At 36.8% G+C, this 17396-nt stretch overlaps 1 protein-coding gene across 1 annotated transcript; it reads right to left on the bottom strand.

Moving 5' to 3' along the window:
- Window positions 1–8008: 8008 nt before the first annotated feature.
- taf1b (TATA box binding protein (Tbp)-associated factor, RNA polymerase I, B) lies at window positions 8009–17028 on the bottom strand. Its single transcript, XM_054618757.1, has 15 exons — window positions 16881–17028; window positions 15537–15635; window positions 14840–14927; window positions 14147–14244; window positions 13681–13773; window positions 12897–13002; window positions 12515–12686; window positions 12000–12099; window positions 11642–11789; window positions 10730–10904; window positions 10434–10471; window positions 10250–10337; window positions 9446–9516; window positions 8658–8880; window positions 8009–8572 (listed from the first exon to the last, which is right to left on the bottom strand). The coding sequence occupies exons 1-15, from the start codon at window positions 16896–16898 to the stop codon at window positions 8326–8328; spliced, it is 1764 nt and encodes a 587-aa protein (XP_054474732.1). The 5' UTR covers window positions 16899–17028; the 3' UTR covers window positions 8009–8325.
- Window positions 17029–17396: the final 368 nt, after the last annotated feature.

Genomic DNA, 17396 nt, shown 5'->3' with positions numbered 1-17396 from the left:
ATACATGTTAAATACATAAATACATGTTAAATACATGTTAAATACATATTAAATACATATTAAATACATGTTAAATACATGTTAAATACATGTTAAATACATATTAAATTAAATACATATTAAATACATGTTAAATACATTAAATACATGTTAAATACATATTAAATACATGTTAAATACATATTAAATACATATTAAATACATCTTAAATAAATATTAAATACATGTTGAATACATCTTAAATAAATATTAAATACATTGAGTTTATCTTCATTTATGTCACATATATTCATGAACACATTTATTTATTATTTATGACTTTAAACAGTCTCATATCAGAACATCATGAATTAACATATTCATTTAAATACATTTATGTCTCTTTTATATAAAGTCTCATAAACACAATTAATGTGTTTTAATTCATCTTTACAAGGTTTGATAGACTCAAATCATAAATACAAAGTTAATATATGAAAATATATGTTTATTAACTTGATGTTTTTATATTGTATTGTATGAGTATTGACTTTAATTGATAAAAACAATAGATGTGTTGTCAATTAAATTAGCCCCAATGAAACACTTCATTAAATGTGAAATGATATCATCTGAAATCATTTTGATAATTGTTGATGTGAATCTTTTGGAGGAGAAATTGTCATAAATGTCAGTTGGAGCCTCTGAGAATAATATCAGCTGTTCTTCACTCTTCTACAAAAGCAAATGAAATATCTGCACATGAATATCATTTCTAATTTGAATATGTCAGCTTGGGCTCTGGGAAACATGTTGAACAGATATAATAATAATAATAATAATAATAATAATAATAATAATAATAATAATAATAATAATAATAATAATAATAATAATAATAATAATAATAAAATAATAATAATAATAATAATATGTCTTTATACCGATAGTAGGACAATAAATCATGAACAATCTTTACGTCAGGAGGAGACGTGGCTGCAGCAGAGAAAAGTCCACAGGGTTTTTATTCTGTTTTTTGGGTGAGGATGGTGAGGATGGTGAGGATGGTGAGGTTGGGGGGTGAGGTTGGGGGGTGAGGTTGGGGGGTGAGGTTTGGGGGGTGAGGTTGGGGGGGGTGAGGTTGGGGGGTGAGGTTGGGGGGTGAGGTTGGGGGGTGAGGTTTGGGGGGTGAGGTGTTCACGTGCTGCGTGGACTCAGACATGTGCGAGGTAAATATTGTCAACGACAGAAACAAAGAGCAGAAATAAAGAGACAAAGGCAGAAAGCAGCCGCTCAGAACCTGAAGCTCAGAGGCCTCCACACATTTCCTCATTGTCTTCTTCCTCTACTGTTCCTCCCCCTTCCTCCTCCTCCCCCCCTTCCTCCTCCTCACCCCTTCCTCCTCCTCACCCCCTCCCCACCGGGCCTGATGAACCCGGGGACTCCTATGCGTCGGGGTTGTAAACAGGCTCTCCAGTAAAGAATTCCAGGGCGGGGCAAGAAGGCAGCCTCCCCCCCCTCCCCCCCCCCCCCCCCCCCCCCCTCCCCCCCCATTCCCTCACACACTCTCGTGCACACGCCAGCCCAGCACCAGCTCCTTTGTTGTGGCTGCATGTTAACCCTTTAAGCTGCGACACACGAACAACCAGGAGGAGGAGGAGGGGTGAGGAGGAGGGGGAGGAGGGGTGAGGAGGGGGGTGAGGAGGGGTGAGGAGGGGGGTGAGGAGGGGGGAGGAGGAGGGGAGGAGGGGTGAGGAAGGTGATGGTGACACGTCCTCCTGTCTGAGATGAAGGCAGACAAAGAGCTGGTTTCATTCGCTGCTTTGTTGATTCGTCTCTCAAGTGTTTGATGAAGAGGAGAAAAGTCCTCACTTCACCCCCTCCCCCTCCTCCCCTCCTCCCCCTCCTCCCCCCCCCTCCTCCCTCCTCCTCCTCCCATCATCTTCCTCGCTCAGAGCCAATGAGCTCAACGCTGCCGGTCCAAACAGTCTGCAGAGAGGAGAGGGAGGAAACGGGGACAGGAAGTCGGGGTGACACCGGTTCATTCTCGTGTTCAGGTTGAGCGAGGTTATGAAAAAGAACATACAACGGCTTCTGTGACCACGAAGTAAAGTCAGACGCTGCAATGCATTGTGGGAAACTGAACAGAGACACTTTAGACGCTTATCTTCCTTTTCTGTAAAGTTAGGACTCCAAATTATAAGAAACATCTGAAACATGAAAAAGGAAACAACTGGTCTGAAGAAGAAGAAGAAGAAGAAGAAGAAGAAGGAGGAGGAGGAGAAGGAGGAGAAGAAGAAGAAGAAGGAGGAGAAGAAGAAGAAGGAGGAGAAGAAGAAGAAGGAGAAGAAGAAGAAGAAGAAGAAGGAGGAGAAGAAGAAGGAGGAGGAGGAGAAGAAGAAGAAGAAGAAGAAGAAGAAGAAGAAGAAGAAGAAGGAGGAGGAGGAGAAGAAGAAGAAGAAGAAGGAGGAGAAGAAGAAGGAGGAGAAGAAGAAGGAGAAGAAGAAGAAGGAGAAGAAGGAGGAGAAGAAGAAGGAGGAGGAGGAGGAGGAGAAGAAGAAGAAGAAGAAGAAGAAGAAGGAGGAGAAGAAGAAGGAGGAGGAGAAGAAGAAGAAGAAGAAGAAGAAGAAGAAGAAGAAGAAGAAGAAGAAGAAGAAGAAGAAGGAGGAGAAGAAGAAGGAGGAGAAGAAGGAGGAGAAGAAGAAGGAGGAGGAGGAGAAGAAGAAGAAGAAGAAGAAGAAGAAGAAGAAGAAGAAGAAGAGGAGAAGAAGAAGAAGGAGGAGGAGAAGAAGAAGAAGAAGAAGAAGAAGAAGGAGAAGAAGAAGGAGGAGGAAGAAGAAGAAGAAGAAGAAGAAGAAGAAGGAGAAGAAGAAGAAGAAGAAAGAAGAAGAAGAAGAAGAAGAAGAAGAAGAAAGAAGAAGGAGAAGGAGGAGAAGAAGAAGAAGGAGAAGAAGAAGAAGAAGAAGAAGAAGAAGAAGAAGAAGAAGAAGAAGAAGAAGAAGAAGAAGAAGAAGAAGAAGAAGAAGAAGAAGAAGAGAAGAAGAAGTTGGACTTGGTCATATCATTTTCTTAAAGAGAAAAACAGAGAGAGCTAATAAATGTTGTCTTTGATCTTAACTTAAAGAACTAAACTTAAACTCAAAGAACTAAACTTAAATAACTAAACTTAAAGAAATAAACTTAAAGAACTAAACTTAAACTCAAAGAACTTAAACTCAAAGAACTAAACTTAAATAACTAAACTTAAAGAACTAAACTTAAAGAACTAAACTTAAACTCCAAATACTAAACTCAGGGTGAGGACGTTGAAGTTAAAGACTTTCAGAATAAGAGCTTCAGTTAAATCAGCACACAACAGAAACCGTCTGCTCTTGTTTCTGTGTGTGCGTGATACCGCTTTACTGCAGGGTCAAAGGTCGCCCTCCTTCAAGGCTTCTAAGAATCAGACCTCTAGGAACCCCCCCCCACACATTTGCTCACATAGCTCACGTTCAGACAGCAGCTTGTTGTTGGATCATCTCCCGCTGTGTTCAGACCATCCATGTCCTCACTTTAACTTCATGGGTTTGTTTCACAGGTAACAGTGTCTGAATGCTGTTGCTATGGTTACATGCAGGGTAAATACACTTTAGTTCTTTAGGTTTAGTTCTTTAAGTTTAGTTCTTTAAGTTTAGTTCTTTAAGTTTAGTTAATTAAGTTTAGTTCTTTAAGTTAAGTTTAGTTCTTTAAGTTTAGTTCTTTAAGTTTAGTTCTTTAAGTTTAGTTCTTTAAGTTTAGTTCTTTAAGTTTAGTTCTTTAAGTTTAAGTTTAGTTCTTTAAGTTTAGTTTTTTTTAGTTTAAGTTTAGTTCTTTAAGTTTAAGTTTAGTTCTTTAAGTTTAGTTCTTTAAGTTTAGTTCTTTAAGTTTAGTTCTTTAAGTTTAGTTCTTTAAGTTTAGTTCTTTAAGTTTAGTTCTTTAAGTTAAGTTAATTAAGTTTAGTTCTTTAAGTTAAGTTCTTTAAGTTTAGTTCTTTAAGTTAAGTTCTTTAAGTTTAGTTCTTTAAGTTTAGTTCTTTAAGTTTAGTTCTTTAAGTTTAAGTTTAGTTCTTTAAGTTAAGTTCTTTAAGTTAAGTTTTAAGTTCTTTAAGTTAAGTTCTTTAAGTTAAGATAAGTTTAGATCTTTAAGTTTAGTTCTTTAAGTTTAGTTCTTTAAGTTAAGTTCTTTAAGTTTAGTTCTTTAAGTTAAGTTCTTTAAGTTTAGATCTTTAAGTTAAGTTATTTGAGTTTCTTTGTGGTTGAAGTCAGATCAGAGCAGCAGATATGATTTCCCTCCAAAGCAAACAGCAACGACCTCATTGACCAGAGACACACCCACTGAGTATGTACTGTATGTGTGTGTGTGTGTGTGTGTGTGTGTGTGTGTGTGTGTGTGTGTGTGTGTGTGTGTGTGTGTGTGTGTGTGTGTGTGTGTGTGTGTGTGTGTGTGTGTGGGGGGTGGGGTCACTAGAATGTAGGTCAGTCTCCGCCCGCCGTCCAGGACCAGGAGGGCGATGCATCCAGCGCTCCTAGATTCTTCAGTTGAGATGAAACCAGAGTTTGTTCCTGAACACTGATATTTATATTTATATATATATATATATATATATATAAATACATACAGAGTACTCACTCTGACACTACATGTGTGGAAAGTACTCCTATAAATACCTTTTATATTGATCTGCCAGCTGGAACTACTCTACACATTTTATATTCAACAGGAGTTGAATATGGGTCACTTAAATAACTTGAACCTTTATTCTGTAAGGGTCAAACGGCGACCTGACTGATGAATGACCACTAACACACAAACAGGAAGCAACCTTTTACTGCATGTAGAGTTACAACATGTACCACGAGTCCTTCAGTACAAACCGCAGCTTCTTGTACTTGAGTATTTCCATGTTCTGCTACTTCATTCTTAGTACTGTACTAATCTCAGAGGTACATGTTGTACTTATACTGTACTAATCTCAGAGGTACATGTTGTACTTATACTGTACTAATCTCAGAGGTACATGTTGTACTTATACTGTACTCTCAGAGGTACTAATCTGTACTAATCTCAGAGGTACATGTTGTACTTATACTGTACTAATCTCAGAGGTACATGTTGTACTTATACTGTACTAATCTCAGAGGTACATGTTGTACTTATACTGTACTAATCTCAGAGGTACATATTGTTGTACTTATACTGTACTAATCTCAGAGGTACATGTTGTACTTATACTGTACTAATCTCAGAGGTACATGTTGTACTTATACTGTACTAATCTCACTGTACTAATCTAATCAGAGGTACATGTTGTACTTATACTGTACTAATCTACATGTTGAGGTACATGTTGTACTTATACTGTACTAATCTCAGAGGTACATGTTGTACTTATACTGTACTAATCTCAGAGGTACATGTTGTACTTATACTGTACTAATCTCAGAGGTACATGTTGTACTTATACTGTACTAATCTCAGAGGTACATGTTGTACTTATACTGTACTAATCTCAGAGGTACATACAGTATTTCCACATGGTGGTATTAGTACTGTCCTGCAGTGAAGGATGTGAGTTCTTCTTCCTGAGCAGTGCTTTGTGTTCTCATGTCCTTATATGACCTTAAACATTTCTAAACAAGTTAAAATGGTTGAATTTGACTCATTTACTATTAATAGTAAACTTAGTTTAAACTGTGTTTTAGATGAATATGTATATGTCTGTCTTTGTCCTGCTGCAGTGAACTGATTCCCCCTCTCGAGGTCACTTCAGGATCATATTGTATTTATACTGTACTAATCTCAGAGGTACATGTTGTACTTATACTGTACTAATCTCAGAGGTACATGTTGTACTAGTTTTATTCACAGTTTAGTAAAAAAAACTAAAAAAAAAATAAATAAAATAAAAAAAATAAACTTAAAATAATAAAATAAAACATGAAAAACAGAAAAAAAAAAAAAAAAAAAAAAGTTAAAAATAATCTTCATCCTCGTTGACACCGGATGAGGACATCCTTTATGGTCTGCGGCTGTTGCCATGGTGATACTATAGAGCAGCTGTTACCTCCCGTCACCCCGCACAGCGCTGCGTTCACGGACGGCTGGTTGATTCCAGACTCAGTCATTTATACGAGTCCTCACATGAACTCCAACACTGTTCACTTTATACATATAAATATCACTTTATACATATAAATATCACTTTATACATATAAATATCACTTTATACATATAAATATCACTTTATAGATATAAATATCACTTTATAGATACATATAATATATAATATATCACTTTATAGATATAAATATCACTTTATATATATCAATATATAAATACTTTATAGATATAAATATCATTTATACATATAAATATCACTTTATACATATAAATATCACTTTATACATATAATATATCACTTTATTTGAGGGCATATAGATATAATATATTCACTTTATATAAATATCACTTTATAGATATAAATATCACTATAGATATATAGATATAAATATCACTTTATAGATACAAATATCACTTTATAGATACAAATATCACTTTATAGATATAATATATTCACTTTATAGATACAAATATCACTTTATAGATATAAATATTCACTTTATGTATATAAATATCACTTTATGTATACAATATATCACTTTATAGATATAAATATTCACTTTATATAGATATAAATATCACTTTATAGATATAAATATCATAGATTTATACTTTATATAAAATATCACTTTATAGATATAAATATCACTTTATAGATATAAATATCACTTTATAGATAATATAACTTTATAGATATACTTTATAGATATAAATATCACTTTATAGATATAAATATCACTTTATAGATATATCACTTTATAGATATAAATATCACTTTATAGATATAAATATCACTTTATAGATACAAATATCACTTTATAGATATAATATATTCACTTTATAGATATAAATATCACTTTATAGATATAAATACATATAAATATCACTTTATAGATATAAATATCACTTTATGTATATAAATATTCACTTTATGTATATAAATATCACTTTATAGATATATAATATATTCACTTTATAGATACAATATATAAATATCACTTTATACACTTTATAGATATAATATATTCACTTTATGTATACAAATATTCACTTTATATAAATATATCACTTTATGTAGAAATAAATATATTTATAGTAAAATACTATGTTATAGTAAAAGTACTAATACCAAAGTATAAAAATACTATGTTGTAGTAAAAGTTACCACAGTGTACAAATACTTATATCACACATTATTTTCATTATCAATTAATCAGCTGATTATTTTCTAATGTGTTAATTGATTAATTGACTAGTTGCCTAATTTACTAATTATTTCAGATTCATTTATATAAACTGTTGGGGAGAATAAATGATAATCTAACATTATATTTTAGTAACTTATGCTGTGAGATAAATGTTATATATATATATATGTTATAAAGACTCAAGTAAGGTACAAATACCTCAAATGTGTACTAAGTACTTGAGACCCTGTAATATAAAAATATTACATTACAGGTAAAAGTACTGAAGAATGCTACCTTTGAAATGTTTTGGTGAAAAGTACATTTATTCAAGTACTTGAAGTATTTGATGTATTTATATTTCATCAGCTGTAAAACAGGTTTAATGATTCATGACTCTGAAGAACCCCACTGTGGTACTTCCAGTGTACTTCTCCCTGATGAGCATCACTGCAGTGTTTTCAGTGTGAATGAAGCGCGTCGCCTCCTGCTGGTCGCTTCTCGTCGCTGCAGCTCTCTGGAGTCTCTGTGTCTCATTCAGCCTGACAACAACAAACCTGGACCATGAAATATAAGATAAAATATAAAATAAAAGATGTTTCTGTTATTAAATATTCACACTGATGTAAATACTTTAATATTATTGGTGTAAAAAATGAATCAAATGACAAAATAATTGATTTATTTGTGGATAAAAAACAATGTTAATGATCAGGTGAGTTCAATCCGTCACATTTTATTGGTAAAAAAACAAAACAAACAAGAACAAAATAAACATTTTAACTTTGATAGGAAAGCCCTAATGTGAAGCGACAGCCAATCAGAGAGCAGGACAGTTTTAAAGTGACACAGCGTTGATTTATGTAACAGTCTTAAAAAATATTATGTTTTATGGTCATAAAAAAGAGACAAATAACATTTTAATCCAAATAAACAGGATTAGAATGTAGAAACGTTCACACAGCTTCAGTTAAAACTCAGTTAACCCTGAACAGACAGAGTTTACTTCATTGTTTTTTCTTCATCTTGGTTCTCCAGCTTCGCGTCCTCTCCGAGCTCTGGTCCTGGTCCTGGTCCTGGGCCGGGTCTCGGTCCTCCTCTTCCTCCTCCCGTGGCTGCCGCCATCGATGACCCGTGTCTCCACCTGCAGCACCTCCTCGTACAGGTACGCCGGCTTCACGTCCAGCAGGAAGCAGAAGAGCTGCAGCAGCCAGACGAAGGTCCGGGGCAGATCCGCCTCCACCTCCGAGTAGAGCCGGGAGCTCATCCTGTGGACAGGAAGGGGAGGAGTCAGGGGTCAGGGGGGGAGGGGTCTGAGGGGTCAAAGGTCGAGTGGTGTTTAGGGAGTCTTACTGCGAGGCTCGGAGGGCTTGGTGCCAGTAGGTGGAGTTGGAGGGAGTCGGGACGCCGTCCTTCAGGGTCAGAACTCCGTCCAGCTTCTTCTGGGTCAGACCGGGTCCATCGGCCGAGTCCTCGTCCCCCCAACGGAACCGGAAGCTGGACGGGTCGACTCGCTCCACGCCCGCCGGACAAGAGGAAAGCTTCTCAAAACAGATCTGCACCTGATCTGCTACTCCTGCACAGACACAAAGACACAAAGACACAAAGACTCAGTAGAAGTACTAATACCACAGAGTAAAAACACTGTTACAGTAGAAGTACTAATACCACAGAGTAAAAACACTCTGTTACAGTAGAAGTACTAATACCACAGAGTAAAAACACTCTGTTACAGTAGAAGTACTAATACCACAGAGTAAAAACTCTGTTACAGTAGAAGTACTAATACCACAGAGTAAAAACACTCTGTTACAGTAGAACTACTAATAAAACACAGAGTAAAAACACTCTGTTACAGTAGAAGTACTAATACCACAGAGTAAAAACTCTGTTACAGTAGAAGTACTAATACCACAGAGTAAAAACACTGTTACAGTAGAAGTACTAATACCACAGAGTAAACACACTCTGTTACAGTAGAAGTACTAATACCACAGAGTAAAAACACTCTGTTACAGTAGAAGTACTAATACCACAGAGTAAAAACACTCTGTTACAGTAGAAGTACTAATACCACAGAGTAAAAACTCTGTTACAGTATTCTTTTATGGGAACAGAAATTCTCAAAGTGAGATTCTTACGTTTTCTCTTGAGGACGACGCTCTTCTTCTTGCTGTTGGAGTAAAGAGGTTTCTGAGCCGCCCACTGTTTCCTGTGGAGAACACAATAAAACAATAAAACAATAAAACAAATACTGATACACGCGTGATGATTGTTGTTAAACGGTCAGAAATTAACGACATTCAGAGCGTCACGTTTTGTTTTAGTTGTTTTATTTCTCTAATGATTAGAAATCAAACGCACAATATTCAGATAAATATTCTTGTGAAACTTGACTTTTATAATTATTTTATATAAAAAGTTTTAATTTGTTTTTATGTTTATATTGTTTTCTACGTTTAAGTTTAACTTTTTAAAGTTTAACTTTGATGTTTTATTGTTTTTTATTTAAGTTTTAAAAGTTTTTTTTAATTGTTTAGCTTAAAAAAAAATTACGTTGAGTTTGACTTTTTATAGTTAAAGTTCTTTAGAGTTTTATTGTAAAGTTTGAGTTTAAGTTTTTTTTTTTTTAAAGTTTATGTTATTTTATGTTTATTTTAAGTTTAAGTTTTTAATAACGTTTAAGTTTTTTAAGTCGTTTAGCTTTCAAAAAAAATTAGGTTAAGTTTGACTTTATAGTTAAAGTTTTTAAAGTTGTAGCTTTGTTAAAATAAGTTTTTTAAGTTTAAGTTTTAAGGTGAAGTTGTTAGGTTTAGTTGTTTTTTAAAGATTTACTTTCAGCTCCATTAAGTCCAGTCGTGCATCAGGTGAACGGACACTGAAGGACCTGACAGGTGACCTGAGACTCTGCAGGTCTCCAGGTGTGACGGTGGACCAGGACTCACCGGGCCACCTCGTGGTCTCTCCTCTGCTGAGCTCTGATCAGAGCGGCCTGCACGACTCTGAACCACCTCCTCAGGCTGAACAGGTTTCCTGTCACACGTCGACACAGAACGTTACAGAAGGAATATTTAAAGGTTTGAAAAAGAGTTCATATGTAAATGAGGAGTTTGGAGGTGGAGGACTCACCTGTGTCGTCCTGCTCACCTGCCTCGTTGGATAAATCCCTAAAAGACACAAAAACCAAAATGACACTTTACTTTAAAGACGGTGTTTTTAGAGAAAGTCAACGTTCCGTCTCTGTGAGATCAAACATGATTCATTTCATCTGATTCGTCTCAATAAAACTTTGTTAAAAGATATTTTATTTTATTCTGGAGGCAGGAAACGCATCACAGCTGGACTCCTTCCTGATTGGCTTAAATCCGACCAATCAGGCCTCAGATCAGCCGAGTCATCAACACATTGATTAAAGGATCAGTTACCATTCGCTGTGGTCGTCCAGGCCGAAGACGAGCTTCATGGTGACGATGATGAGGGCGGCGGTCTGAACGTCGTACCGCGGCAGGAACGGAAAAACCCGGCGGTCAAACGTGTGGAGCTTCTGATCGGCAAAACCAGAGCGCTCCATCAGCCTGCAGACCCACGGGTGGAGCTCGTCTGGGAGGGGAGGGGTTAAAGGTTGATCCAATGGACAGTACTGTAGTACTAGTAGTACTGTTGGTTAATCTTAGTACCGGAAGTAGTACCCAGTTAATTAATGAATCAATTAATGAGAGTACTGTCAGTTCAAATGAGTACCGTTCATAGTACTAGTACTGCCAGTTAATATTAGTACTGTTAACAGTATCAGTAGTATCAGTACTGTCAGTATAACCGTTAGTATCAGTACTCTCAGTAGTATCAGTACTCTCAGTAGTATCAGTACTCTCAGTAGTATCAGTATCAGTAGTATCTCTCAGTAGTATCAGTACTCTCAGTAGTATCAGTACTCTCAGTAGTAGTATCAGTACTCTCAGTAGTATCTCTCAGTAGTATCAGTACTCAGTAGTATCAGTACTCTCAGTAGTATCAGTACTCTCAGTAGTATCAGTACTCTCAGTAGTATCAGTACTCTCAGTAGTATCAGTACTCTCAGTAGTATTAGTACTCTCAGTAGTATCAGTACTCTCAGTAGTATCAGTACTCTCAGTAGTATCAGTACTCTCAGTAGTATCAGTACTCTCAGTAGTATCAGTACTCTCAGTAGTAGTATCAGTACTCTCAGTAGTATCATCAGTAGTATATAGTACTCTCAGTAGTATCAGTACTCTCAGTAGTATCAGTACTCTCAGTAGTATCAGTACTCTCAGTAGTATCAGTACTCTCAGTACTGTCAGTATTAGTTCTGCTGTTACCGGGCAGGTTAGCGTCCATCAGGTAGCGCAGGCTGAGCAGAGACGGGTGCAGCAGACTCTGACGGCTGATTGGAGGAAAAGCAGGAAGCTGCAGGAACAGAATGAGAGCCCGAGCATCTCTATGCACCACCCGGTGGGGAGGGACGCTCTGTGGAGGAAAACAAGCGCACCAAACTTTAACTTCCCTTCAGTACTCCTCTCTTTCCACTGACTTCATGATTACTGGACGCAGCTCGTTTAAAGTGAGAGAAATCTCCAAACATGAAACTAAACCGACAGCTCAGGATTAGTGTGAACCCTTCACATTTAAGACTGATCACAGTATTGATTCAGTATCAGGAGCTGATTGATTCCTGACCTCCACTCTGAAGATGAGAGCGTCTTTGCCTTCCAGCTTCATCTCATCAGGGAGTTCCTCGTAGGCGTTGACGTACGGGACGTGACCGTCGTTCACCAACCTGAGAACAACACAACCCACTCAGAACTACCAGCATCAACTCATCACGGAAAGGAAACCTCACCTGCAACAGCTTCCAGTGAATGTCATCAATATGTGTGTGTCAGCGTCTTCTATGTGTGTGTGTTGCTACCTGAGCAGGTGTGTGTGTTACCTGAGCAGGTGTGTGTGTTGTTACCTGAGCAGGTGTGTGTGTTGTTACCTGAGCAGGTGTGTGTTGTTACCTGAGCAGGTGTGTACCTGAGCAGGTGAGCAGGTGTGTGTGTTGTTACCTGAGCAGGTGTGTGTGTTGTTACCTGAGCAGGTGTGTGTGTTGTTACCTGAGCAGGTGTGTGTGTTGTTACCTGAGCAGGTGTGTGTGTTGTTACCTGAGCAGGTGTGTGTGTTGTTACCTGAGCAGGTGTGTGTGTTGTTACCTGAGCAGGTCGCTGAGCGTCAGCGGCTCTCGGGTCCAGACCAGAGCGAGGTGGAGCAGAGCCAAAGTCTTCTTCATGCTCATCAGACTGTGCCGGCTCCTCCTCAGCCGACCCGTCAGGTAGCTGGCGGCGTCCAAAGAGCCGGAACACTGCGACCAATCACTGGAGCTCCCTGAGGAGTGAAAGGAGCGCTTCAGTCACATGTTGCTGCTGACCAATCGGACAAACACACTGATTTCAAACAAACAGAACGTATTATTGATATTTAAAATCATGGTCACATTTAAAAGAATGTAGTTTATAGTAATAATAAAAGCTTTAAACCGTCTGAATGTGAGTTATCACATCCGTTGATTGAATTATTGATTAGTATTATCTGTACCTGCGTTGGAGCCGGCGGTGCTCGGAGGGTTCGTGTCTCCGTCCGTCTCACTGGCCGTCAGGACGGACGCGTCGGCTGCACTGTCCGAGTCCGAGTCAGGACCTCGCTGAGGAGACACGTTCAGGTTCCTCCAACTCAATATTCAAACCAATAAAACTCAATAAATGACACTCAAATAAGTGCTGACTAACAACCTGCATGTTAAATAAAAGAACATTAAACAGATAAATAAAAAGAATGTTGAATGAATCTATAATAATAATGGATCCAAACCTGATACTTATTGATAAACAGACTAATGGCTCCTAAACATTTAAACCATCAATATGGGAACAAATGTCATTAAATAAAAAATACAAAAATACAACGGAGCAGAAATTATAATATTATTATATATTGATATAATAATTATATTTTAATAGAATTAGAAAAAATATAAAAATAAATAATAGGAATAATAATAATAAAAACATTGACAATAATAATTACATCAAAGATGACAATGATAATAGTTATAATAATACTATTAATAAAGATAACAATAAGTGACAAAATACCCATAATAATTAATTATGATAATAGTTACATAATAATAACCATAATAATAACAACAATCATATAAATGAAAATAATAATAATACTTATTAGAGCAACAATAATGATACAAATATAATAATAGTATTAGATATAATAATAATAATAATAACAATACAAATGTGGATAAAAGTAATAATAATAATAACATAAATAATAAAATAAAACCATGTGCGGTTTGTGAACTCACCACTCTGAACCTGGTCGTCCTCATCGGGTTGCTGGTGAACGCCTGACGACTCTTCTGCAGGTAAATCCTCCACAGCTGACACAACACCTCATCCTGTAACACAACACCTCATCCTGTAACACAACACCTCATCCTGTAACACAACACCTCATCCTGTAACACAACACCTCATCCTGTAACACAACACCTCATCCTGTAACACAACACTTCATCCTGTAACACCTCATCCTGTAACACAACACCTCATCCTGTAACACAACACTTCATCCTGTAACACAACACCTCATCCTGTAACACTACACTTCATCCTGTAACACAACACCTCATCCTGTAACACAACACCTCATCCTGTAACACAACACCTCATCCTGTAACACAACACCTCATCCTGTAACACCTCATCCTGTAACACAACACCTCATCCTGTAACACGAATATTTAATAAAGGTTTAAAACCAGTCCAGACCTTAAACCTGGGACTGACTCCCAGTCTGACCAGAGCGTCGCACTGGTTCCTGAGGATGAACTGGAACCCCTCACAGATCACCCACTGACGGCCGCGCTCTGAAACACAGCAGATATTAAGTTTACAGTTGAAGTACGACGTGACGTATTTTATTATCCGTATAAACTATAAAACAATGTCAACATGAAATCTAAAATATTCAGTTTAAAATGAAATAAATAGAGAAAAAAAACGAGAACTTTTGTAATTTTTGCTAAAAAAAGACAATCAAATAAAATATTAACTTTGTAAATTGTTGGTGATTAATCGTTACCTCGGTCACCTAAAACACCAAACAGATGATTTATTCAACAAAATTATGGAAAAATGATAATCTGAAGCTTAATTTTTTCAATTTTTTAAATAAAAGATTGATTAAGCAAATAAATATGTTTGATAGATTTGATCACAGCAGGTTGGGCTAAAATAAATGTCTAAGGTCAATATAATAAACGTAATAATAACTCTAATAATAAATCTAATAATAAGTCTAACAGCAAATTTAATAAAAACTCTGATAATTAATCTTATAATAAATGTAATAACAAATTTAGTAATTTATCGATAATGAATCTAATAAAAACTCTTATAAATCTAATAATACATTTAATAATAAATATAATAATAATAATAACATCAAATAGAAACACTGACCGGCTCTCTTGGTTCTGGTTCCTTTGCCGATGGTGGAGACCCTGGCGGAGCCGGGCGTGAAGTTCGGGTCCACCACCTCTCTGGTTCTCTGAAGACGTTTGAACACATTCACAGTTATGAACATGAATGAAAACAAATATATATTTATTAACAGACACAAAGCTGCCACCTGCTGACGAACAGCAGAACTGAAGGAAACCAAAACACTTTCACAAAAAAAGAAACAAGCTGGATTTAATTTTTTAACAAAAATGTAGTTTTTTTTCCTTAAAAATGAGCATTTGAAAAGTTAATGCAGGATTTTGAAACATAAAAGAAACAAGTTAAGAACAGAGTCAATGAAACTATCAGTCATGATAAATAAAAGTTTTACTGTAGGACAGAGAAAAGGGCCATTTAAGCTCATCATTTAAATTTGGTTTACATGAAACAGGACATGCTGTTTAATTTAGAAAAAGACATTCTGATGTTAAAAAGGTAGAAACATTTACATTCAGCTTTTATTGATATACTGTTTCAATTTGTTTCGTCATTTTATGATTTTCTTTCCGGTCAGTGTGGCTGTAAATGTTTCCTACGGTCTATCTTCACTGGTTCATCAACCAGCAGCTCAGATTTCCTTTTTTCCGTCTCTTTCCTGCTATTTCATTAGAACATCAGATCAGCTGTTGTTGTTGTTGTTGTTGTTGTTGTTTACCTCGATGACGTTGTGACAGGATCTGCAGTAGAATCGACCTTCATCTGAAACTCCCCAATCCACCGCCGAACACACTGCACAGGGCTCCCTGTACCCGGCCTGCACACGCACACACACACACAGACACACACGCACCCACACACACACACACACACACACACACACACACACACACACACACACACACACACACACACACACACGCACACACACACACACACAGACAGACACACACACACAGACACACACACACACACAGACACACACACACACACACACACAACACATACACACACACACACACACACACACACACACACACACACACACACACACACAGACACACACACACACACACACACACACACACACACACACACACACACACACACACACACACACACACACACACACACACACAGTTGACATAATGTACAGGCGGATGTGGGTTCACAGATTCTGCAGTGAGACTCTTAGGGGGGAAATGTCACGTGATTCATGTTTGCTAGAAAACTTTAAAACTACAACAGACCTGCAGAGAACTACAACTCCTTATATTCTGTTATACCAGGTAAGAACGAGAAAATAAACCAGTATATTATTATTACTATGTTATAACGTATAGTCCTATCTTAAACTACAAACAACAACAAAACAATGTTCAATAATAATAACAAAGCATTCATAGAATGAAGATTTAATCTTTTCTTTGCTTGTTGTAAATTGCAATTAAGGCTTCACATGTTCTTAATGGAGTTCTGTGACTCCATGGTGACATTAAACTGGTTCGTTTTGTTTTGTTTTGTTTTGTTTTGTTGACTCCTCAGGTCACGTGGCTGCCAGCCCGCCTCAGCGCGTCATCACAACACGTCTGTGACGTCACGGCGGGTCGATTCAGAAAAACATCAACACGTGTGTTAAAAGTTCATTTTCATTCGTTATATGTAAGAAACACAAACATGACAACAACTGAACGGTGTGCTTTACGTCAGCTTTACGTCTTTACGTCAGCTTTACGTCAGCTTTACGTCAGCTTTACGTTATGCTTTAAGTCAGCTTTACGTCTTTACGTCAACTTTACGTTAGCTTTACGTTATGCTTTACGTCATCTTTACGTTATGCTTTACGTCAGCTTTACGTTATGCTTTACGTCATCTTTACGTTATGCTTTACGTCAGCTTTACGTCTTTACGTCATCTTTACGTCAGCTTTACGTTATGCTTTACGTCAGCTTTACGTTATGCTTTACGTCATGCTTTACGTTAGCTTTAAGTCATGCTTTACGTCAGCGTTCCTTCTCTAACAGACACAGACATATATGAATGTATATGAAATATAACTCACCGTGTGTTCTTCATCCATATTTGTTTATAAATAACCGTTTTAATTTGTAGTTCAATCCTTGAGTTGTAGTCCGCCCACAGCTCCACGTGAGGAGGTTTGTTTGGGTTTTCTTCTTCTGCGGTGTCTTCCGGTGCTCCGGAGGGTCGACGGCTCTCTGCTGCCGCTCAGGCCGGAACGTGAACTACACTAAACCTCTTTCACTCATTTGACACATTTCATAATTTCGAAAATATATTTTGACTTCATACAACAAGTAAACTACAAACACAGACTCATCTACATATAAGAATGATATACAGATTTTATCAAACATTAAAAAAATAAACAAATGATTTGAATATTTACAAAGACTCAGAGTATAGCTTTATTTAAAACACATCAACTATTGAATATCATCCCAATATAATCTACTCTCCTGTAGATATGTTGAGGTACAGTTGTTTTACATTTTATGGTTAAATATCTCTGGTTGAATATTATATGTTGAATATCTCTGGTTGAATATTATATGTTGAA

This window comes from Anoplopoma fimbria, chromosome 18 (assembly GCF_027596085.1).
Source record: "Anoplopoma fimbria isolate UVic2021 breed Golden Eagle Sablefish chromosome 18, Afim_UVic_2022, whole genome shotgun sequence".
Classification (NCBI taxonomy): domain Eukaryota; kingdom Metazoa; phylum Chordata; class Actinopteri; order Perciformes; family Anoplopomatidae; genus Anoplopoma; species Anoplopoma fimbria.
This window is presented reverse-complemented; position numbering and strand designations above follow the sequence as displayed.